Genomic DNA, 23,245 nt, shown 5'->3' on the forward strand with positions numbered 1-23,245 from the left:
CAAAACAGACTCGGCATAGGGGGATAGTAAGATTTATTGCTTGTTACTAACAAGCTAGAGAAGTGAGAAACAACAGAAAGAAACCAAAAGCACCTTTTTTTCCTCCCCCCCATCCACCCTCTTCCACCTCCTCGCCCCGAGCAGCGCAGGGGAATGGGGGTTATGGTCAGTCTACAGCACTTCTCTGCTGCTCCTTCTCGGTCACTCTCATCCAGGTGCTTTGGGGTCCCACCCACAGGATGCAGTCCTTGATGAACTGATCCGGTGTGGGCTTCCCACAGGCAGCAGCTCTTCCAGAACTGCTGCAGATATGGGTCCGTACCACGGGGTCCATCCCTCAGGAGAAAACTGCTCCAACCTGGCTCCCGCACAGGCAGCAGCTCCTGCCAGGTCACCTGCTCCTGCATGGTCTCCTCTCCATGGGCTACAGGTCTGGCCCAGAATCTGCTCTGGCAGGGGTCTTCCACAGGCGGCAGCCTCTGTCGGTGCAGGGCCACCTGCTCCACCGTGGTCTCCTCCACGGGCTGCAGCATGGAACCCTGCTCCACCGTGGTACTCCATGGGCTGCAGGGGGACATCCTGCTTCACCATGGTCCTTACCACAGACCACAGGGGACTTCTGCTCTGGCACCTGGAGCACCTCTCCCCCTCCTTCTTCACTGACCTTGGCGCCTGCAAGGCTGTTCCTCACTCCTCTCACTCTCCCAGCCACTGTATGGCACAGCGTTTTTTTTCCCTGTCTTAAATATGCTCTCACAGAGGTGCAAAACAACATCACTTACTGGCTCGGCTCTGGGCAGCAGTGGTGCCCTTACCAAACATGGGGCAGCTTCTAGATCCTTCTCACAGAAACCAACCCTATGGCGCTCTGCTACCAAAACCTTGCCACATAAACCCACTACAGGGCATGATCCCTTCCCTCAACCTGCTGGCCACTCCTCTGTTGATGCAGCCCAGAAGGTCAACTACATTCTGGGCTGCAAAGTGTGTACTGCTGGTTCATGTTGAGCTTTTTGTCCACCAGAACCCTCAAGTTCTTCTCTGCAGGGCTGCTCTAAATGAGTTCTTCTCCCAGGCTGTACTTGTGTCTGGGATTGCCCTCCCCAAGGCACATCACTTTGCTCTTGGCCTTGTTGAACCTCATTAGGTTCGTATGGACCTACTTCTCAAGCTGCTCCACGTCCCTTTTGATGGCATCCGTTCCTTCTGTTGTATCAACTGCACCACTCAGCTTGGTATCATCTACAAACTTGCTGAGGGTGCACCCAATCCCACTGCCTATGTCATTGATAAAGATCACAGAATCACAGAACTGTAGTGGTTGGAAGGGACCTTGAAAGATCATTGGGTCCAACTGCCCTGCCAAAGCAGGTTCCTCAGAGCAGGCTGCCCAGGTAGGCATCCAGACAGGCCTTGAATATCTCCAGAGAAGGAGACTCCACAACCTCCCTAGGCAGCCTGTTCCAATGCTCCATCACCCTCACTGTGAAGTTCTTTTGCATGTTAGTGAGGAACTTCCTGTGTTCCTCAAAAAAAAAATAAATATATTAAACAGTACTGGCCTCAGGACAGACCACTGAGGGATACCACTTGTCATTGGCCTCCACCTGGACATAGAGCCATTGACCACACTTCTCTGGGTGTGACCTTCAAGCCAACTCCTTATCCACTGAATGGTCCACCCTTCAAATCCATATCTCTTCAATTTTGAAGATCAGTATGTCGTGTGGGACCATGTCAGAAGCCTTGCAGAAGTCCAGGTAGATGACATTAGTCAGTCTTCCCTTGTCAACTTGATGCAGTCATTCCATCATAGAAGGCCACCAGATTGGTCAGGCACAACTTGCCCTTAGTGAAGCTGTGCTGGCTGTCTTGGGTCACTTTGTCTTGCATGTGCCTTGATGTTGCTTCCAGGAGCATCTTTTCCATGATCTTTCTGGGCACAGAGGTGAGGCGCACTGGCCTGTAGTTTACCAGTTCCTCCTTTCTACCCTTTTTTTAATAGGAGTGATGTAACCCTTTTTCCAGTCAGAGGGGACTTTACCCGACTGCCAGGAGTTTTCAAATACCGTGGAGAGGCTTGTCAACTACATAAGCCTGTTCCCTCAGAACCCAATTTTTCTCTGCTGTTTAAACAGTTGCAGTATGCAATTGATTCTGGTTTGTTTTGGTTGAGTGTGAAAGAGGTAAATACCTGAAAATAGGTAGGACTTAATGTTTTGAAGTTGTTTTCATATAGTGACTGAGTACTACTTATTAAAAAGGAAATTGACCTTACAGAACAGCATCATGTTAACATATTAAAGGTCAAAGGTTCCAGGTCAAAGTACCTCTGTGCCATATAAAAATCTCTATTTAATTTTGTATACGGGATCACTTTATTTTTATTTTTTCAGCAGAGAAATTATATTCTCCATAAATTTTTTTTTTTTGAGTTATGGGTTTTATGCTTTTGTTCCTTCTTCCACTTCCTGTTTAGCTTACTAAATTTATAAGCTGTTCTTTTTGTATGTTTTAGGGTTACGCTGACACAAAAGATAAGCTAGGTAACTGCATCCTCACTTTGAGTGAAACGTCTTCTGACAAAGGAGAGGGTATTCTCCCTAGAACTACTAGACTACGAGCTGCTCTGCGTCTTCTTTTCTCAAAAAAGCAGTTGTGAGTAATGCCTTGTAGGATTTCAGCATGTCTTTAATGTTTGACAAAAATGTCTACTCAAAAAAGGAAACAAAACAATAGACTTATCTACAGTGAAAAGTAGATTGAGTAAATTGTTCCCACCCACCCTCCACATTATTAATTTTATAAACTAATGTTTAACTGTAGAGCTAAAGTTTTCTAATGAGGACTTTATATAGAATCATAGAATATCCTGAGTTGGAAGGGACCCATAAGGATCATCAAGTCTAACTCCTGGCACCACACAGGTCTGCCCAAAAGTTTAGACCATGTGACTAAGTGCACAGTCCAATCGCTTCTTAAATTCAGACAGGCTTGGTGCAGTGACTGCGTCCCAGGGGAGCCTGTTCCAGTGCGCAACTACCCTCTCAGTGAAGAACCTCTTCCTGATGTCCAGCCTAAATTTCCCCTGCCTCGGCTTAACACCATTCCCACGTGTCCTATCACTGGTGTTTACAGAGAATAGGTCACCTGCCTCTCCACTCCCCCTTGTGAGGAAGTTGTAGAACGTGATGAGGTCCCCCCTCAGCCTCCTCTTCTCCAGGATGAACAGGCCTAGTAACCGCAGCCACTCCTCATACGTCTTCCCTTCCATATTGTTTCCCTTCTAATTGTTTGTTTCTTTAGGGTTCGATCTATAGCACTTAAACATCTAGTATTCCATCTTTTGAATGAAGAAGGAGCAAGCCTGAAACGCCCAAACCTGCATGGCGGTGTGTTTTCTGGCATTTCAAACTTATTTATTATAGAAAAAGTTATTGAGCTGAAATTGGATGATAAAATGGAATCAATATTTAAGGTGAGTAAGCTCTGTCTAAATACTAATTGCTCCTCTCTTCTTCTTTCCTGGTCACTGAAGTTAACATTTTTTTGAAGTTTGCAGTATTTCATACAAATAGGTTTACTTCAGGTTTACACTATCAGTTGCAACTGCAAATAAGAGAAGTAATCATTCATTTTTTTCATTGCAGATAAATTAACAGCAAGACTTAAGTACAAAGGGTGAAGCTGTGCCCTGCTTACAGTAATTTAATTGTGCATGAGTAGAGTCTGATTTTTGTCAGATTTTTTTTCCACAAAATCCATTTTTTTTTTGGTTGGAAAAAGCAAATATTTTTTCCAGTATGAAATATTTAAAAACATTGTGAAATGCTGTCTGTTCTTTTAGCATTGCTACTTTTTCAAAATGAAAAACAAATCACAAGTATTTGACCTGTGTGGAAAATTTTTCTCCCTGCATTCAATCAGTTAAGCTGTTTTTTTAACCACTTCCTTTCCATATTCTCTTCCTTCTTTACCCTCAGCATTTTCAGATTAACAATAATATGTCAAACAAGATCCTTCCCCTCTGATTAGAAATTATTCTATTATTCTAATCACTCATTGTATACTTGATTTATACTCTTTCCCTAACCCCCCCCCCCCCAAAAATGTAATCTGAAATCTGCATATCTGGGTTTCTGGGATGATTTTAATTCCTCTACCCTTATTGAAGGGGACTGATGGCAGAGACTTAAAAACATATTCTAGCATTTCTGTGTAGTTTTGGGCTTTCTGTAGCGCTGCATAAACTGAATGTTATTTATTAGACATCCACTTCTATTGTTCGTTAGGAACTACTGTATATATTTTAGGAATTAAAGTTTTGTTGCAAAAAGATTAAAGCCTATTCCTTTACATGCGTGCAGAATCTCATCAAATGCTTTCTAACAAAAAATATAAATCTTTATTTTGGTGGAGCCAGCCTCTTTGCAGTGGTGCCCAGTGAGATGGCAAGAGGCACTGGGCACAAATGAAAATATGAAACACAGGAGGTTCTGTTTGAACATCAGGAAACATTTTTTCACTTTGTGGTTGATGAAGCACTGGCACAGGCTTCTTAGAGAGGTTGTGGAGACTCCTTCCTTGGCTGTCTTCAGAAGCCTTCTGGACACAGTCCTGAGAAACCTGCTGTAGGTTTTGAAACAGCTCAGTTGTTTCAGCAGGGGAGTTGGACCAGATGACCTTCAGAGGACCCTTCCAACCTCAACCATTCTGTGATTTTCTACTTTGTTAGGAAAAGTGTCTAGTTGCCTTGTTTTACGATAGCATACTGCATATGAATCTAATACAGTTTTACTTTTAGGTAGAAACTGTTGAAAAGCTTCATGACATCTTGACTTCTGATGCTGTTGACCTAGTTTTACGAAAGTCTGCAGCTGAGCAGCTAGCCATCATTTTACAAGGTAAGTTTAAAAAAAAAAAAAATGTATTTATGTGTTGACCATCATGTAAACTTGTTTTTCTAAATTTTGTGTACATTTCTGCTGAGGACGCTTCTTGTAGGTTTTATATGTGTGTGTGTATATATATATGTGTGTGTGTGTGTATACACACATGTATTTTTTATATATATATAATCTTAGATACTGTCTTTTGTACTCTGTCTTTTGTTTGGGGTGATAATCGCTATAAAATACAAACATATCTTTAGTGTTGTTGCGTTTTAATTGGGAAGGTCAATCCTTAGATTACATAGGCTAATCAAAGGTATTTCACATGTAATGAAGATTTTTTTCAGCATCTTAAATGTCTTCCTCTATTTTGAGGTGATCTAAGTAACTAAAATGGATTGAAATGTCATTTGTGTAAATGTTGTTCAGTAAACTCTAAGCTTCCATGTTTTTACCCTCAATCAATATCATGATGCAGACTCCCTGTGGCATTTAATCTAGTATGTTTGCAGGAGAAGCAATCCTATTATACTTTCTCTCTATGACTTCGTTTAAGTGACTGATCATAAATTTGCATTGCGTTTTTGTTTTTCTTTTATAATCGTGTTGCTCACATGGGGGAAAAATGATGAAATCTGGTAAAGAAGATCTGATTAAATTAAAAAAAAAAAAAAAAAAAAAAAGTAAACCATCTTGAGTAGAGCATTATTTGGCTCAATGCAAGATCATAACCTGGGAGTTTGCTCTCTATGTGTTTTGTTTTTTTCTCAGTCTGGTGCAACCATAGGTTTTGTTCAAGGAACAAAAATCCTAATGATAGAAAATAGTTCTTTTCACCACGGAGACATGAGGTCTTAAACAATATTAAAATTTATTTATTTTTTTTTTTTTCCTGTCAGAAAAAATTATTACACAACTGAGGAAATGTCTCCTTTGAATAGTAAAAATATATCCAGTACAGCTGGCAAAGTTTTCAGATATTGAGAGAGTATGAAAAGGAGCATAAGATAAAATTATAAAGGAGAAAATGTATCTGTCTTACAACAAACTTTATATGAAAGATCACTTTATTTAAAAGAAAAAAAAAACCAAAACAATCAACCCAAGTAACATGGCTTTCTTGTTGCTGTTGAATGTTCTTAAAACAAATATTCTGAACACTGAGGTAGGTGGAAAATACTTTTAGGATGAATGAGATTTTGTAAATACCCTTTTTAGTTCGATATTAAATTGTTGAAAACTATCCAAATACTACAAATGAAATCCTTATAGGAAATTGAGTTGCACTTGGGATCATTTTAATTGTGGGGCATAAATATCCTAAGTATTTTCCCATAAAAACTTTGAGACAACCATCCAAGAAGCTACTATATATACAAATCATTGCAAATGAAGTGCAGGTTTTATTTTATTTATTTTTGCCTTGGAGAGTATTATCTAAAATTTGTGCTGTGATGACTGTTTAGTAATGTGAGCATCTGTGCTCTTTTTCACTTGTTATGTAGACACCTGTATCTAAAAATAACTGCACAGTTTTGCACAGTTATTGTCAAGTTTTTTAGAAGGACTGGTTAATATTTATGCATTTTAGCGTTCTTTGGGATGTCTAAGCCAAAGAAAGATTGGTGACAAGACAACAGTTTGGGCAGGCTTGCCTTATTATCTGGATTTGTACTTACTAATTAACAGAAGAATTTTAGAAACTTGTTTTCAACAGCAACAACTTATAATGACGCAGAAAGCAGTTCAGGGTTAAATTGATGTAGAAGCAGTGGTTCTTAATTATATTTTGTTTTTCTACAGATACCAAAATGCATGGCATTGTGAAAAAGCTGGGTGTGATAGAAAAGATTCTGGCTTACCTTAACGAATGTGTACATGTGGATGGCAAGGTAAAACTACTGGTTCTTCTGCAAACATTGCACAATGTGACAGTAGTAATACTTGCTTTTTTGTGCTTAAAACTCTTAACTTTCTTTGTACTTGTATTCTACACATAAGACAAATATTTAGTAACATTTGGAATTGCAATATATATTTAATTTATTAAATTTTTGATAGAGGCAAGATTCTCTGAATGAGAGAAGTATTGTTTTGTCAACCAATGATAATAGTTGGCCAGACTGTGTTGGGTGATGTAATTCTGAAATGCATAAAAACTTCTGTGAGGTTTCTAAGTAGTGACCAAAAAATATTTTTTAATGAACTTAAGTCTTGTCCATAATAATAATAGTCTCTGAATTTAAGATCTGAAGCACATTATAATTAAAAATTAGAATCATAGAATGGTTTGGATTGGAATGGTTTGGAGCTTAAAGATCATCTAGTTCCAACCCCCTGCCATGGGTACCACTAGACCAGGTTGCTCAAAGCCCCATCCATCCTGACTTCGAACACTTCCATGGATGGGGCATCCACAGCTTCTCCAGGCAAGCTGTTTCACTGCCTTACCACACTCTGACTAAAGAATTTCTTCCTAATATCTAATTAAAATCTACTCTTTCTAGTTTAAAAGGTTATGTTCATAGCAAGTGAAAATATATGTCAGGCTACATTTGGGGAGTAAGTAACTCTCTGACCAATAGGTCATGTAACCAGTATAGTTCTGGTAGATAAGATCATATTTATAGTTGAGTGTATATTTGTTGTAGATGAGCAAGCTTTTCAATGTTGTAATGCATAACATCGTAATGCATAATCTGGTGCCTGAATTTTCCTGAAATTCATTATTTTTGATCACTTCATGTAAGTTTATTTAAGCTATAAGCTGCCTAGCTTATTATAATTATTATGGAATTTCTCTTACAAACAAAACAAAATCAAAAAAACTTGTGTTATCTTAGAGAAGTGGCTACAAGAAAGGGATGCAGTATTTAGTAGAGGGAAAAAGCTCAATTTAAATAAAGCTTTGTGTACAGCTGTGCAAATTTTTTTCTTATATTTAATAAGCAGGGCTTTTAACTGTTGCATGTTAAAAAAAACTACATTTGGTGATGGAGTTTACGAAACTGAATTTAAAGGTAGAGTCTCAGACAAGCAAAGTAATGTCCTGTGAAGGACATGCTATCTTCTCATTCTTTACCAGAAATTACTTTGGTCTATTTTTGGCTATTCACCAATAATTTGACTTCTAGAAAGTTGTGTTCTCTTCTTGGATTCCCTGATATGAAATATCAGAGAATCAATCTGATGCAGTCAACTGTTTGCATTAAAAAACAAAACAACAAAAAAATAAGCTTATGAGTAAGTAGTTTTTTGAAATCCTTCAGCTCATATATGTACTTCTTAAAAATACATACTTTGGAAGCAAATGTTACAGCTGTGTTACAAGACCAGAAACCAGAAAAATTACCCTCTTACCAAACAAACCAATAAAATAAAACTGGAAATTAAGTATTTTCTAATGATTTTCTAATGAATACGCAGTTACCACCCAGATAAAATTTCCTTGTCTAAGCACATTCTTTGTTTCTCTGGTACAAATAGTAGAATGTATTGGTTCATAGCATGACAATTTGTATAGAGCATTCCGTAACAGATCATCCTAATCGATATTTAATTTTTTTGTTGTTGTTTTTGCAGGTAATGGAATCCATAGTGTTACCCTGTCTGACACTCTTACGGAAACTTGTGTATGCTGATCCAGTTGTTCGTTTGTCTCTAGCACAGCAATCATCTTTGTTGCTTTTGCTCTTCAGAGGTAAGGATTCTATTTGAAATTTAATACATAGGTTGATAGAAAATATGTGATATACGATTAGATGTTTAACCAAAAGCCTTCTTAAGAACTGTGGCTAGTTTCCAAGTCCCTAATATTTTAAAGGAATCACTGTTTGCTAGTGTTAGTCATGTTGTGGCATCTGTTGAAGATGTTAGCAAAACGGTTGTGGAAAAAAGTTGGTTTTAGCTGCTGTCCTTTGATGTATTATTAAATGTCAGTATTTTCCTAACAAATTTTTTTCTTTGTTTCATTCAGTTTCCCTGATATTCCAAAATGATCAAGCTGTTTTAATGGAAACTACACTATTGCTTTGTCTTCTGTTGTTTGACGAAGTAGCAAGAACAGACACGTGGTATGAAACAACAATTATTTATTTGCATTATCTCTAAACAAGTTTTTCCTGAAAATCAGTTATATATGTATATATTCAAATTAATTATCCCCCAAACTTTAATACATCCCAAATTGATGTGTTGTCTATTTGTAGGTCAAGAAAATTGTTTGTATTTGTAGTTCAAACAAATAGTTTGGGTTGCCTGTTATGTAGATCTACCTGGCATGTTTTTGTTGCTTAAGTACATTGTACTTCTGAACTTACATTTATTTTCTTTTCCAGAAACACCTTATAGTTCTCTAATCCATGTTTTCCAAAAATGGAAGCTATACTAATCAAATAGCTAGCTATAGTTGTGGTGTTTTTGTTAACTTAATTAGATTTGTATTTATTTTCGCTTGGTAGTGGTTGTCCTTAAACCAGAAGACTTCAGCTTACAATGTTTTATTATTTGAAATGTGTGTGTACTTCAGGAATAAAAATGTTCTTAGAATTCACACGTGAAATATACTGAAAAGAACTCTCATGCAGATTTTTGTGTGTGAACTAAGAACTGTCTTAATACTGCATAATCATGAAGAAATAATGTTTGTTAACACAAATGTATTCAGTGATGAGTTCTTAGCTACTTGTAGGAAAAAGCAGCTATATCTGAATAATAAATAAGTGCAGCATTAGTAGTAAATCAAAGTTAAAAATCAAGAGGAATAGCTTAATCTCTTTCTTGCAGGGCTAATGGCATAACCAGTAATGGTACTGGTCTACCTGCCTTCAGTTTGCCTGTTGCTGTTGTTAGACGGTACGTGTTGGCTGTTTCTTTTGCATTGTTTTACTTTTTTTGTGTGTGGATTTTTTGTTTTGTTTCTTTACAGCCAATTTCAGTCCTTTCCGTTTTGCTGTCCTCCCTAAAGGATAGAGATGGGAGAGCAAAGGGAAACATTAAATGTTAAATCCAAAGTTGTCTGCACTTTTGAGTTAAATGTGGAGTTTTTCTCCCAGCCTTTTATTCTCTAACAAAGTTTTAAGAACTTTTATTTATAAAATTTAAAAGCTTGCTTAAATAGAGCATTTAGTAGTTGTTCGTATGTTTAATTGTTTATTTACTCATTTATTTTAAGATATCATCTCCCAGTCAAAATCACTGCTCATCATGCAGTTAGCCCTAATTCTGTTGTGGTGCCGTTGTCTTCTGAGTGCTTGGCTATGAAACCTGTGTCAGATATGCTAAAGATGGCTTGGAATCTGTCGTGGTACCATGGGGTTGAGAACCTATTGCAACTGACAAACTATGAGAAGCAAGCAGAAACGTGAGCTATTCTATCTTGATTCTAAATCCTAATATATTTCAATTATCTTACTGTTCCTTCAAGTTTAAATGAATTTCCAAATTGAAACAGCAGTTCACGCTGCTTATGCTTTGAGAATGTTATCTTCTAAATGTAAATGATCACATCCCAGGAGGTTGTAGATGTTGTCATAGCTAACGTTTTACCTAATTTGTATTTAAGCAAGAAATCTAGAGCTTTATCCAACTTTTACTGGGGGTTGGACTCCTTTCACACAATTTTAAACAATAAGACACTTAAATTTTTCACCAACATGTGAAAGAACTTACTCACAGTGACGGTAACAGCACTGGAACAGGCTGCCCAGGGAGGATGTGGAGTCTCCTTCTCTGGAGATATTCAAGGCCCATCTGAATGCCTACCTGGGCATCCCTGCTCTAAGGAACCTGCTTTGGCAGGGGGTAGGACCTGTTGATCTCTCAAGGTCCCTTCCAACCCCTACAATTCCATGATTCTGTGAAATTCTTCTGTTTTTTCATTATGCTTTTTTTGTTTGTTTTTAAGGAGCTGTCTTTTATTCCCCCCCACCTTCCTCACCGCATGACCAGTATTTTCTTCTCTCTTTCTTGACAAATTTAAATTTTAAATAATTATTCCTTTTAATGGTAATAATACCTGAGAATCATCATAGATAGTCAAGAAAACTCTTTACATCCTTTAGTTAGCTCTTGGTTAGCATGGTTTCTCTTTGAGAGTGTTTCATACACAGTCTTAAAATGTGATTAATTTAATAGGACTGAAATGCGTGTTTCTATGTTTCTGTGCATCTTGACAATATTTAATTTTTTGCTTCTGTCCTTTAAGGGGTCCTACAATTTTTATGAGTAAATAGAATGGTTCTGAGCCAGAGGTAACTTTGCCGTCATTGGTTTGATAAACTATTTTTATTTTAAATTGCCTTAGTCAAAACCATAGCAATTTCTTAAAAAGAAGATGGTATAGTCCAAAAAGCCAATATCTAAAATACCGTGGATGAAGAGTTCATTATAAACCTTGTGAATAGCACTTTTCAAATAACTTTTTGAGAGGTGCCCTCTTACCAAAGAACCTAAAGAACTGAGGATTTGAATGTAGTGGGGTGGTTTGTTGTTGGTAATTTGTGGTTGTGGGTTAACTTCCTTTCTTGCCCTAAAAAAAAAAAAAAAAAAAAAAAAAAAGGGGAAGGGATTGGTTAACAAAAATACATTTTTAAGGCATTTGAGAGTTTTGTCTTCTCATCTGAACTGGAAAGTGAAGGAGTCAGCACTCACTGAAATAATTTATAAAGATACTAGCTGTTAATCATTTTTCTCTTATGCCTTTTCAGATTTTTAGACATGCTAAAACTCTCCTCAGAAGACCTTCTTTTACTGAAAATAACTCACACAACCTATGGACTGCAGGACTGTCTTAATTCAATCATTCAGGCAGTATCCCACAGAGATGTTAGGGCTGCACTCACTAGGCTGAGTTTTTATGTTCTGAATGACAGACTTGCTTTAAAATGCATCTCTGGGTCTTGTCGAAACACTTTGAAGCGCTTTGTTTGGCAAAAAGCAATAAATAGGTAAGCATACTGACTACAAAAATGAATTAAGGGTATGATTTTTAAACTGTAAATTTCATAGTTTTCATATCTTCAACTTAATGGAATTTATTTTTTTTATTCTGATTGTGCATGTAGTCAATCAGAATGGTCTCATGGAAAAATATTGTGTGATCCTATAATTGAATTCAGTTTCTTTGTACTTCCAAAAGCTGATAGAAGGGACTAAGCACAGATTAAACAGGTAATGATGTTGACTTAGGTTGTATGTTATTTTAATTATTTTTTTTGATTTCTGATTTTCTGAGTGTTTGGTTTGTGCATGGCTTTTCTTTGTTTTAGGAGTAAAGTAAAACTACTCGTAAAATGCATTATCTATGTGTTTGCAAATAGATCTTTAACAGCACAGAAAGAGAGATTTGAAAGCAAGCATGACTTTGTACTGGCTGCACCAAACATAGCTGGAAGGCATGTGAGTGTCATGCTGAATCTGAATATAATCTGCATCTCGGCAAGGGTTATTCATTGCACTGCAGTTTTCCACTAGTTCTCACTCTGCAACTCAGGTTAGAGCTCTTGTGATTCAAAGCATAGGTCCACTTAGTTCTAATTGGCATTAGGAATTGTTGCCTGAACTACAGCACAAATTCTGTTTACTGTTCTGTGGGGCTTTTTGAAAATGACTGGATTGGTATATGAGAGGAAAGCAGTGGAGATGTTCTGCCTTGATTTCAGTAGACTTTCTGACACCATTTCCAATAAGATTCTCATAGACAAGCTGATGAGGTATTGGTTGGATGGATAAAACTGATTGAAAACTGGCTTAACAGCTGGGCCTGGAGGGTGGTGATCAGTGGCATGAAGTGTAGTTGGAGGCCTGTAATTGGTAGTGAATTGCAGTAGTCAATAATGGGTCCAGTCCTGTTCAATATATTCATTAATCATCTGAAGGATGGGGCAGAGCATATCTTCAGCTTTTTTTTAATGTTGTAAAACTGGGAGGAGTGGCTAGTATGCCAGAGGGGTCATGCTGCCATCTAGGAGGACCTCGACAGGCTGGAGAAATAAGCTGACAGGAACCTTGTGAAGGAGATTTGCAAAGTCTTCCACCCAGGGAGGAACAAACCCATGCACTTGTACGTGCTGGGTGCTTACAAGCTTGGAAGCAGCTCTGCAGAAAACGCGCTTGGGAGTCCTGGTGGACACTAAGTTGAACATGAGCCAAGAGCGCTCCCTAGTGGCAAAGAAAGCTAGTTGTATCCTGGACTGCATTAGAGTGAGTGTTGCCAGTCAAGGTAGGTGATTCTTCCCTACCTTACTTGTAGGGAACTTGATGAAACCTTATTTGTAGTACTGTATCTGCTTCTGGGCTCCCCAGTACAAGAGAGACATACGCATACTAGAAGGAGCCCAATGAAGGGGCAATAAGGTGAAAAAGGGAATGGAGAATCTCTTGTGAAGAAATGCTCAGAGAACTGGGACTGTTTAGCCTGGAGAAGAGGGGAGTATGGGAAGGATCTCATCGATGTATATAAATACTTAAAGGAGGTTGCAAAAAAGATGCAGCCAGCCTCTTTTCATTGTTGCCCAGTGAGAGGACAAGAGGAAATGCTCATAAATTGAAACACAGGAGGTTCTGTTTAAACGTAAGGAAACACTTTTTCACTGTGTGGGTGATGGAGCACTTGCACAGGTTGTTCAGGGAGGTTGTGGAATCTCCTTTCTTGGCTGTCTTCAAAAGCCGCCTTAACAGGTCGCCCAGGACCATGTACTTGCTGTCTACACTTGAGCCAGATGTCTTGGTGTCTACACTTGAGTCACTTGGACCAGATGACCTCCACAGGCCCCTTCCAATCCTTAGCAGTTCTGTGGTTTTTGTAATTTATGTATGCAAAAATAGCAAAACATAAGAACACAGTATTTATAATAAGGATACTTTTTTTCTCCTTCCTTTGACTCTGTTCAGATTTTTCTTTGTTTTCCCATATGTAATTCTATGTCTACATACGTTCGTGTTGACATTTAGCAGTAGTAATTGTCTATAATAATACCTAATACATGTATATATACTTTATGATGTACTGCATATTATATGTAGCATATAATCATATGTGAGTATGATTTGCTAAATATATTTGACGTTTTTTGTGAAACGTATATATAGTACAGGCGCTTTAAAATAACTGATAGAAATCCATATTTACTATATGTAAATATGTCATATTTATATTTACTGTAGGTAGTTCCACATTTGTTATAGCCAACTGCATATTTCCAAGTTAACCCAGCCCTGTTAGGCTGAGATATTAAACTGTCTTAATTCCCTACAAGTACAAAGGTATATATTTTGGTTTTCATTGCAGGTTTCTGCAAGTGCTTCCAGCTTCTGCTGAGGATGAGAAGCTTTTGGTAGATGTCCTAAGATTTTTAAACAAATTGTGTAGAGAGCAGAGAGCAAGCTTGGAAGTAGACCATCTAAAGTGGATCATGAAGTCATTGCTTAAAAATGTAAGAAGATACCTAGAGTAAATTCAGCTGTAGACTGTACAAGATGATATAACTCTGAACTGGTTGGTTGGTGTGCTTGTGGTGAGCTGCTAAAGGAAAAAAACTTTTCTCAACAAAGCCAAGAAATAGCCAGATCTTGTAGTATTACTGTGCTACTTTATCTGTCCTACATTTTTAAGTGTTTGGAAAAGTTGACTTTGAGCAAGAGTAAATTCCTTCTCTCCTTTACTTGTTATATGATTTTCTTTCTTTAAATTCTAATATTATATTTGCCAGATGTAAGCAACATTTATGTTTGTGTTTGTCTTGCTCTGGTGTAGGTAACTGTAGTAAAATATTTAGAGCCTTATAAATGTTAATATATATGTGAAATGTTAATAATAGTTATCTATCGATAGCTTTATGCATAGCTCTTTATGTACATATGTGTACTTATATACATTTATATCGTTAGTTAAATATTTGTACGTATATACATGTACGTACCCATATAGATGAACGTGTATAACTGTGGTATAGTTAACTACATTAACTATGTATATGTATTATCTATATAACTTAAAGGATGAGGTTCCATATTAGAACCTTCTGCATGACAAAGATATAAATTAACATTATCTGTCATGAATTAAGAACAAGAATTGAAATTTAAGACAGGAGTTTTTGTTTTCAGAGTCTGTCAATTTAGTTTTGATTTTAAACGGTTGTGATATGTTTAAGTAAAATATTTTTATAATGCTGAGGAAGTTCAATTTATTTTTATATTATATAGGGTAGTGTATATATATAAAGGCAAGTATAATATTGAAATAATGTAATTTTTTTTCCTTTCAGGTTTTTGACTTGTGTGCTTTAGATTTGAGATCTGTCTAATGTTGTTCTTTTAAGATATATAAAACTGAAAAGTATAAAATAGGACATTAAGATTACAAAAGCAATATAAAACAATTTTTATTATATTTGTCAAAACATAATTCAATCTTGCTGTATAAAAACAATAGGTAGATGCCAAGGATAAAAGTAACGACTGCAGTTGTTTAAGTTTTTGTTGTGAAGAACAGTATTTCACAAAGCAAGGGCATAGTGTTCTCAAAGTGAGATCACTCAAAGTGAGATCACATGGTCTTACATATCACATGTTAAGAAAAGTACTGTCTCTGTACTTTTGCCTTTTCTCGTTTTAAAATACTGTCTAAACATTAAGAACAAAATACTAGTAATCCTCTTTTCATTATGTATAGAATTGATGTACTTTAATGTATATGATTAACTGGGAAACCTATAAAATTTACCAAATCTGGCTAATTAATACCAGGAGATTTTAAAGGCTTTAACCGTGGATTATTTTATGATATTTAGTAGATTCAAATAACTGGTTATTATAGGAAAATTTTACTTTTTTCTTTCTTTTTTTTTTTTTAAACAGAAATAATTCTTATTAAAATGATTGTGAAATTTGTGATTTATAATATGTGTGATTTAAAAGCACTGAATAAAAAATGGCTTGTGTGTGTGTGTTAAAATAGAATTTAAACAACGCATTATGTGACTGTATTTTATTATTTTCTTTTAGAAGCCAAATTCCCTTTTGGGCCTTCTTGTGCGACCAGAATCCCAAGTGCAGGATGAAATAGATGAAATACAGACTGCTGTCAGGCAGCAACTTGATAAAGAACTCATTCGTCTTTTTAATTCATTGTTATTTTGCTCAATGTCGGTGACTGACAGGTAGAATTTAATTCTGTTTAATTCTGGCTGGGAATCATAATGCGTCGTGCTACTGTATCTCAGTGAGAGTTGGAATGTAATTATACCATGGTACAGTCATGGTAAATCTGAAAAAATGGAGTAGTATACTCCTCTTGAAGTAAAGATCAGCATTAGCTAGGTGCTTTCACATTAAAATTAGGTAATTAAGAAACTTGGTAGGCTATGCACTAGTGTACTAGGGTATGCAGTTTTTCAACAAATAATAAATTGATGGTATTGAGAAGATGAGCTGTTTCTCTTTCACTACTAGAAATTTGCACAAGCTAATGATAATTTGGTTGATTTTGTAGTAGTTATTAATAGGAAAGTAAAACACTGGAATATTAACAAATATTTATTTTCACCCAACTCATTTTTGCCCTAGAGTATATCACAGAGTATATCAGATCACATTAGTCAGCTTCTCCCAGCATGAAGTTCCAACCTTTTTCTGTTAGTCAAAGACAGAAATTAATTTATATTACTTTATCTCTGAGTTTATAAAATATTTCCCACAGTAAACCTCTCTATCCAAGTGCATGCGAGGAGATGCTAAAATTGCAACATAATATTTGTTTAGCTAAGTACCACAAAATAGCTGTTTGTAAAGATACTTTTAGGATGTTATCTTTTTCATTCTTTCCAGTTACTCTTAAAAGAAAAAATAATATATATACATAAAATAATTGGCAGCTGGAAAAATGATTATAGAAATCCCTTCCAGTTTTGTCTCATACTTGCAGGAAATATTTTAAAATTTGTCTCTTGAACCAGAATGAGCATAGCTATTAAGCTTTGTGACTTTGCTGAGAGACTCTTTTGAAAAACTCTTGCTCTTTTGTACGTTCATTAGTAATTAGAGTTCTATTTCACTTGTCCTTTTTTTTGTTAAGCTGTCCTGTTATAAGCAGTTACAATATTAATTTAAGTCCATGTTATTTTCCTCATTAGCCAGTAGTAACTAACTGAGATGCTGAGACTCACAGACTAACAGCAATTAGAATGATGCATCAGCCTCGTGTAAAAACAATTCATTATAATAGCTTCATGCTGACAGTTGATACTTTTTTTTTTTTTCTTTTTACAATTAATCCAGAGAGGGCTTGGAACTTGCTGGCTCTTTCAGAACTGAGCTGGCTCTGAAGCTGCTACAATGCTTACGGCTAACAGATGCACCACATTTTTATGGACTTCCCTTACTGGAGAGAACATTACAAGGAATGGTTCATGTTACTGCACTGCCAGACTGGAGCACATATTCTGCTACAGTTGAACCTGTCACAATTTGTAAGAAATATTTAACAGGTCTTCTTGAGGTAAGTAGGTTATGTTATAATCTAACTTTTTATCTGAGTGCTTGTAAAACACTGTGTAACTAATTACATCATAATTTTTATACGGTACTTCTAGTGAATATCATTGTTCTGAAAGGTACTTTTCTTTCTCATAAGTAAATAGCTAAAAAATGTAGATCATGTTGAGCGATGCGTACTTTAAAAATAAATAAATAGAAATTGTTTTCTTACAATGGTTGGTTATATTCCTTGTGCCTTCATCTCCTGTTTAAGAATTAGTGACAAGAAAGCTCAAATGGGTGTTGTTTTTTTTTTTTTTTTTTTTTTTAACTAAAACACTAAGAGTGAAATCCAAGATATGTTCCCGCAAGCAAAATCCATGCATGAAAGGGCATGAAGGATAACAGTAGTAGTTCTTTAGCTACTTTGTTTTATGTTTTTATTTATATATTTTTTGCTATGTAGCTTGGTTTTTAGTTGCCGCTTCAATAAGCTTCAGATGTTTAACCATACAAGAAATCAATGTATGACTAAATGATTTAAATACATTTTTAAAATCTAGCTGAAAGCATATATTTGATACTGTTTGCCATCTTTCCATAAGTTTCTGTTTTAGTTTTGTATGAGTTTGTACTCTACCTGTATGCTGTTTACGGTAAAGCTACCATGAACTTTATCCCATACTACCAGGTCATCTCATCGTTTTATGTTGAATGGGGAGGAAATGCTATGTCCTTTATGGGAAAAGGTGTTACAAAAAGCACAGTTCTTTGCTTGCTTCACTTATCTCATGAAATGATGGCTCAAGCCAAGGATATGGTGAGTAGTGGTGCACATATATGGTGCAAGGATATGGTGTGGCTATGCACAGATATATTGTAAGACAGTACTAAGTACATTGCAGAAAGACTGCTACCTCTGACGAATTAAATCATAAGTGCATGGATGAAAGACTGGATGTGATCCTTTATTTATTCATTTATTTCTGTCATACATAAAATAATATGTATAGTAACATAATGAACAGTGACATTTTTGTGGCTATAAGTCATAATCTGTGTCTACAACAGTGTTAATGTCTATACTGCTGATAATTTCTGTTCTTAAAAAAGTTTTAAATCCTATCCATGGTTTGCAATCATGTGATTTAGTGTCAGATCTTATGGAGAAAGGTATACAAAGTTAGCTGCCTTCCTTTATGCAATCAGTGTTATACAAGAAACATCCTGGATAACTGTGATTTTTTTTTAAGTTTTTAATACCAACTTAAAACGTACAGTGTAGTGACTTGAAATAAAAAGTAGTCAAAATCCAGTTGTTTTTCAAATTTTATTTTGCTCACTAGTGGCATTATGAACCATTGTGGTCCTTCGTTATTTACAGAACTACCTTGTAAAGATGGGCGTAAGATCCTTTAGTTCATACTGATGGACAGAAATGACTACCAGGTGTTTGTAGAAGTACTGAGAAATAGACCATGTATTTAGTATGCAATATTTTGTTTCCTTATTTGCTTTGTTACTGCTTTATGATCATACTTTGCTGACCTGACCTATGTTTTGTATTTCATTTTGTATTTTAATGCCCCACCCCTTCCAAATTCAGATATTGTAAGAGACTATGCTTACTGTTATTAATACTGTATGTATTGAAGATCCTTGTAAAATACACTGCTCCAAGAGAAGCATACAATGCTGTCATCTACTGTATAAAAATATACAGGTCTGAGATGGCAAGAAGATACATCTATAAAATTTTAGGTATCATGGTTCATTATGAACTTAATTGTGCAGTTTTATGGCTAAACAAAGCACTTTGCTGGTATGGATTTTCTGACCTGACTGAGTTTGCAAAGTCAAGTATGATTTCATGGAATCTGCAGCTAGGTAATACATGTACATGGTAGTCTGCGTAACTTTACTTAACTATATGGCAAGTGCTCAAAGGAAAAGAATAAATTATGATCAAAGAAATAATTGCATGTTCTTATTTGGCAATTTCCTGGACACCTATGATAACAAAAAAAAAATGTTTATAATGAGCAAAAATAAAAAATGTAAGGAGTAACACATGTAAAATTCAAGTGAAATACTTATTCTGTCTTTAACACTGCTATCTTAATCCTATGAAGAAGTGGGATTTAATTTTATTCAGTAGGTGAAGTGAACAAGTTAAATGCATATTTATAGAGGCAGAATCAAAATCTTTTTCCTGGAATATCAGTGTTGTGTGCATTTAAAGTGGTTTAGTATGCAGTTGATAACTTAGGCTCAGACTGGCATAGCATTGAAAGATTTATAAAATAATTCCATACTTTCTCTGTTTTCTGATCAGGACTGGGTATCCCTTTGGTCTTTGCCTTATGATAACAGTGAAGACCAACTTCCTTCTCACCTAGGTCTGGCATGGCTGGTTCCTTTATGGGTAGATAGAGACCCTGAGGTTAGTTAATGTAATGTTGATATCTTATTTTGACACCTAAGTATTTACAACTTTTTTGGTTGATTAATTTATTCAATATTGAAAGTACTGTTTTGTATGATTTTAAATGTTACTAGCTATATTCTAAATAACAATAGCAATAGAGGCAGTATTTTCATATGAACATTTTCTGTGAAATCCTTTGCTTTATCTTCAGTCTTCTGTCCTCTCATTAAGTCACTCGTGATAGTGATTCATAAGCAGTTTTCATCAATGTTGCTTATGTTTAGCTCCAAAGCAGAAGCAGGTATCTGTACTACAAGTTTAGAGCAATTGTATTTGATGCAAATCTGCTAATTATGTTTTTTTTAATCAGAACTACTTTTAAATGGTTTAATGTTAAGATTATTGAATATTTATTTTTGGATACGTTTGACTATTCAAAAATAAATTCTATTAGTTTTATCATTTGTATGTACATGTAGTTGTGATTATGAGTATAGGGCAAGATCAATACAGGACAATAATTCATTACTTTTTAGACAATAGCTTCTAAGCTACAGATTCAGTTGATACAATAATAATTTAAAAGACGTGTTTAAGTGTTTTAAGAATACGTGTTTACTGTAAGAAATGTCACTTTTATATTTTACTTATATGTACTAGGTCAGATTCACAGCACTTGGAATAGGATCAGCTCTTACATCTCTTGAAGCAGGATGTATTGCTTTAGCAGAAAGTTGCCAGAACATTTCAGGAGGCCTATGGGGAACAGTGATAAACATCCTTCTGGACCAATCTGAATGTAGCATGGTACGCAGGGAGGTATGTTTCTTCTGTCTTAATTTTTTCCAACATGAACATGGAAAATTTTTGTTCTCATATATGTTTAAAACGATGGAATAATATAGAGACTGTGCTGTTCAATCTGACGTGTTTCATTGAACTCTGATGACTAGACTGCAGTATTGATGATTTAATTTCTTTTAGGCTGCTTTTATTCTACAAAATCTTCTTGTGATTCCAATTCCTACCGAAGAAGTGAAAGATTGTGTTTGGCAAGTGAGTAACTACTGATGAGAAAGTTCATACTTTCACAGAGATGAATTATTTGTCATAAAAAGTTAATGCACTATATCTGTTTTTAATGTCTGAGGTGACATTTTGGAAAGAAATACATGAGTAGACAAACTTCTTCAACTTCCAGCAAGTTCAAGAAAGTTAGATTGTTTAGTATCTTAGATCATGTATGTACCATATCTTATATAATGTCTTTAATCTCCTAGGAAACTTACTTGCTTACATAATGTCATTAATGTTTTAAAATAGAAATTGGTCTTTTTTTTTCTGCCCACACTCAGAATGCAACATGATTTGAGGTGTGTGAAGAAGAAATTCTGAAAATGTAGTGTTTATAAAATATTTTGAAAGAAATATGAGTGGCAAGAAACAATGTCCTAAAGAAAGATGAAGTAGCGAGCAGCTTGCTGTAATTTAATCTAAGAACATACTCCCTTGCTGAAAGTAGGATGAGCTACAGCAGATTGCTCAGGGCTGTGTCCAGTAGGGTTGCAAATATTTTTGAACACTCGATGATCCTTGTGGGTCCCTTCCAGCTCGGTATATTCTATGATAGAATTCATATGGAAAGGAATCATAGAATTCATAATCAATTCATAGTTGGAAGGGACCCACAAGGATCATCAAGGTCAAGGTCCTGCCTTCACACAGGACCACCCAAAGGTCAAACCAGATGTCTGAGAGTGTTGTCCAAATGCTTCTTGAACTCCAGCAATCATGTTGCTATGACCACTTCACTGGGGATCCTGTTCCAATGCCCAACCACACTTTGAGCAAACAATCTTTTCCTAATATCTGACATGGACCTCTGCTTCATGACCTATTCAGGTCCTATTGCTGACCACCAATAGAAGAGATCAGAAAGCTGTAGGTTGCCATTTAAGCCCCCCCCTCAGTCTCCTCTTTCCCAGGCTGAACAGTGATCCTCCTCATCTTCCCCTCTATTCCCCTCATCTTCACCATCTTTGTAGCCTTCCTCCGGACACCTCTGTAATAGGTCCTAATAGTTCTTATAGTCTAACAGTCCTTGTTGTATTGTGCTGTCCAAAACTACGCAGTACTCGAGGTGAGGCTGCACCAGCACAGATCAGAGTAGTGATGATCACTTCCCTGAACTGGCTAGCAATGCTGTGCTTGATGCACCCCCAGGATATGGTTGGCCTTTTGGCTGCCAGGGCACACTTGACTTACATTCAACTTGCTGTCAGCCAGAACTCCCAGATTAATTTTCGTGGGGCTGCTCTCCAGCTTCTTGTTCCCCAGCCATCTTTTCTTTACATCTGATTATAAAGTAATAATGTTCAAGTAGCCTGTAATCTCTGGCTTGTTTCAGTCTTTGGTAACTTAAAAATTAATATTGTACCAATATAAATAATAATTTTTTAGTAGCAGGGGATTTGCAAGGTGCAGCTATTATAACTCGTCAATATAAACTGAATTAAGAGATGCTTTTTATTCTTTTTTAATATTTCAATGACTATGGTGAGGTGACAGAAATTGAATCCAGTTGCAGAATTCTGGATGAATGCCAGTGCAATTAATGTGAGTGAGTCAATTCTTGTTAAGTGCAGTTTAATGGAAATTGCTCATCTCTTAATAAGTGTTCATGCTGAAAGATATTATCAAACAACACTTTATGGTAACTGGTAAATTAAAATTGTTGAAAATATAAACAGCGATTAAAGTGGTAAGATACCACCAAGATCAAATTCCGTAGTTCAGTTGCTTTTTTTTTTTTTGTCACACTGGATAAGATAATTTGCCTGTAGACCTTAATGCCTGTAGACCTTAAAGTTCAAAGGAGACCAATTAAGTGGATCTGGGTCAATAGTAGCTATAATGTACCATAGCCCAAGTAGAACATTATTATTAAGGGATGAAAATCCCTTAGTCAAATAGTGTTGGAAAAGGAAAGGCTGCTGCTGGAGCTTGTAGGCCAGTATCTTCACATGAATGTCTATAGTGTTGCTGTTACTTGGTTGTTTTGTTTTGTAATAGTTTATTTTGCTATGTTACTTTAAAGAGTGGCCACAGGAGACAATTTGTAATGAGTGAAGTCAACCTGTATAAAGTATTCTAAGACTGCAATGTACTACATTTTCTGAAGATTGTTTAAGTCAGACCACATTGTGAAAGTAACTGATGACACTTTCAGTATACCCATAGTGCAATAAAGTGAACGGTATAGGTTTTTAAACTGGTAAAAACAGTTATGGCTAGTAAGATTTTGACTAAATTTAACAGAATTTCCAAAGAATGCATTTGTCATTTTTGATACAGTCCAACAGTCCAAGTATATTGCTGATAGTGAATGACTACAGTTTTATAATTCGTTTCGAGCAATTTGCATGGAATAACACCTTCTTCAAACTAT

General features: G+C 36.0%; 1 protein-coding gene across 5 annotated transcripts in view; it reads left to right on the plus strand.

Annotated features, from left to right (window-relative positions):
* Nucleotides 1-23,245, plus strand: part of RTTN (rotatin) — an 84,198-nt gene that overhangs the window by 29,743 nt on the left and 31,210 nt on the right. For all 5 annotated transcript variants that reach the window (XR_014690381.1, XM_084511392.1, XM_084511389.1 and 2 more), the window contains exons 17-32: nucleotides 2,519-2,658; nucleotides 3,307-3,478; nucleotides 4,805-4,904; nucleotides 6,696-6,784; nucleotides 8,475-8,592; nucleotides 8,869-8,965; nucleotides 9,678-9,746; nucleotides 10,066-10,254; nucleotides 11,600-11,839; nucleotides 14,182-14,326; nucleotides 15,900-16,054; nucleotides 17,172-17,391; nucleotides 18,061-18,189; nucleotides 19,705-19,812; nucleotides 20,458-20,616; nucleotides 20,782-20,853. Coding sequence is in view for 4 of the 5 variants with exons in the window: in XM_084511392.1 (XP_084367518.1) it covers nucleotides 2,519-2,658; nucleotides 3,307-3,478; nucleotides 4,805-4,904; nucleotides 6,696-6,784; nucleotides 8,475-8,592; nucleotides 8,869-8,965; nucleotides 9,678-9,746; nucleotides 10,066-10,254; nucleotides 11,600-11,839; nucleotides 14,182-14,326; nucleotides 15,900-16,054; nucleotides 17,172-17,391; nucleotides 18,061-18,189; nucleotides 19,705-19,812; nucleotides 20,458-20,616; nucleotides 20,782-20,853 (2,202 nt within the window). In the remaining variant the exon portion in view is untranslated. The remainder of the gene's footprint in view (nucleotides 1-2,518; nucleotides 2,659-3,306; nucleotides 3,479-4,804; nucleotides 4,905-6,695; nucleotides 6,785-8,474; nucleotides 8,593-8,868; nucleotides 8,966-9,677; nucleotides 9,747-10,065; nucleotides 10,255-11,599; nucleotides 11,840-14,181; nucleotides 14,327-15,899; nucleotides 16,055-17,171; nucleotides 17,392-18,060; nucleotides 18,190-19,704; nucleotides 19,813-20,457; nucleotides 20,617-20,781; nucleotides 20,854-23,245) is intronic.

This window comes from Aythya ferina (assembly GCF_964211825.1).
Source record: "Aythya ferina genome assembly, chromosome: 2".
Classification (NCBI taxonomy): Eukaryota; Metazoa; Chordata; class Aves; order Anseriformes; family Anatidae; genus Aythya; species Aythya ferina.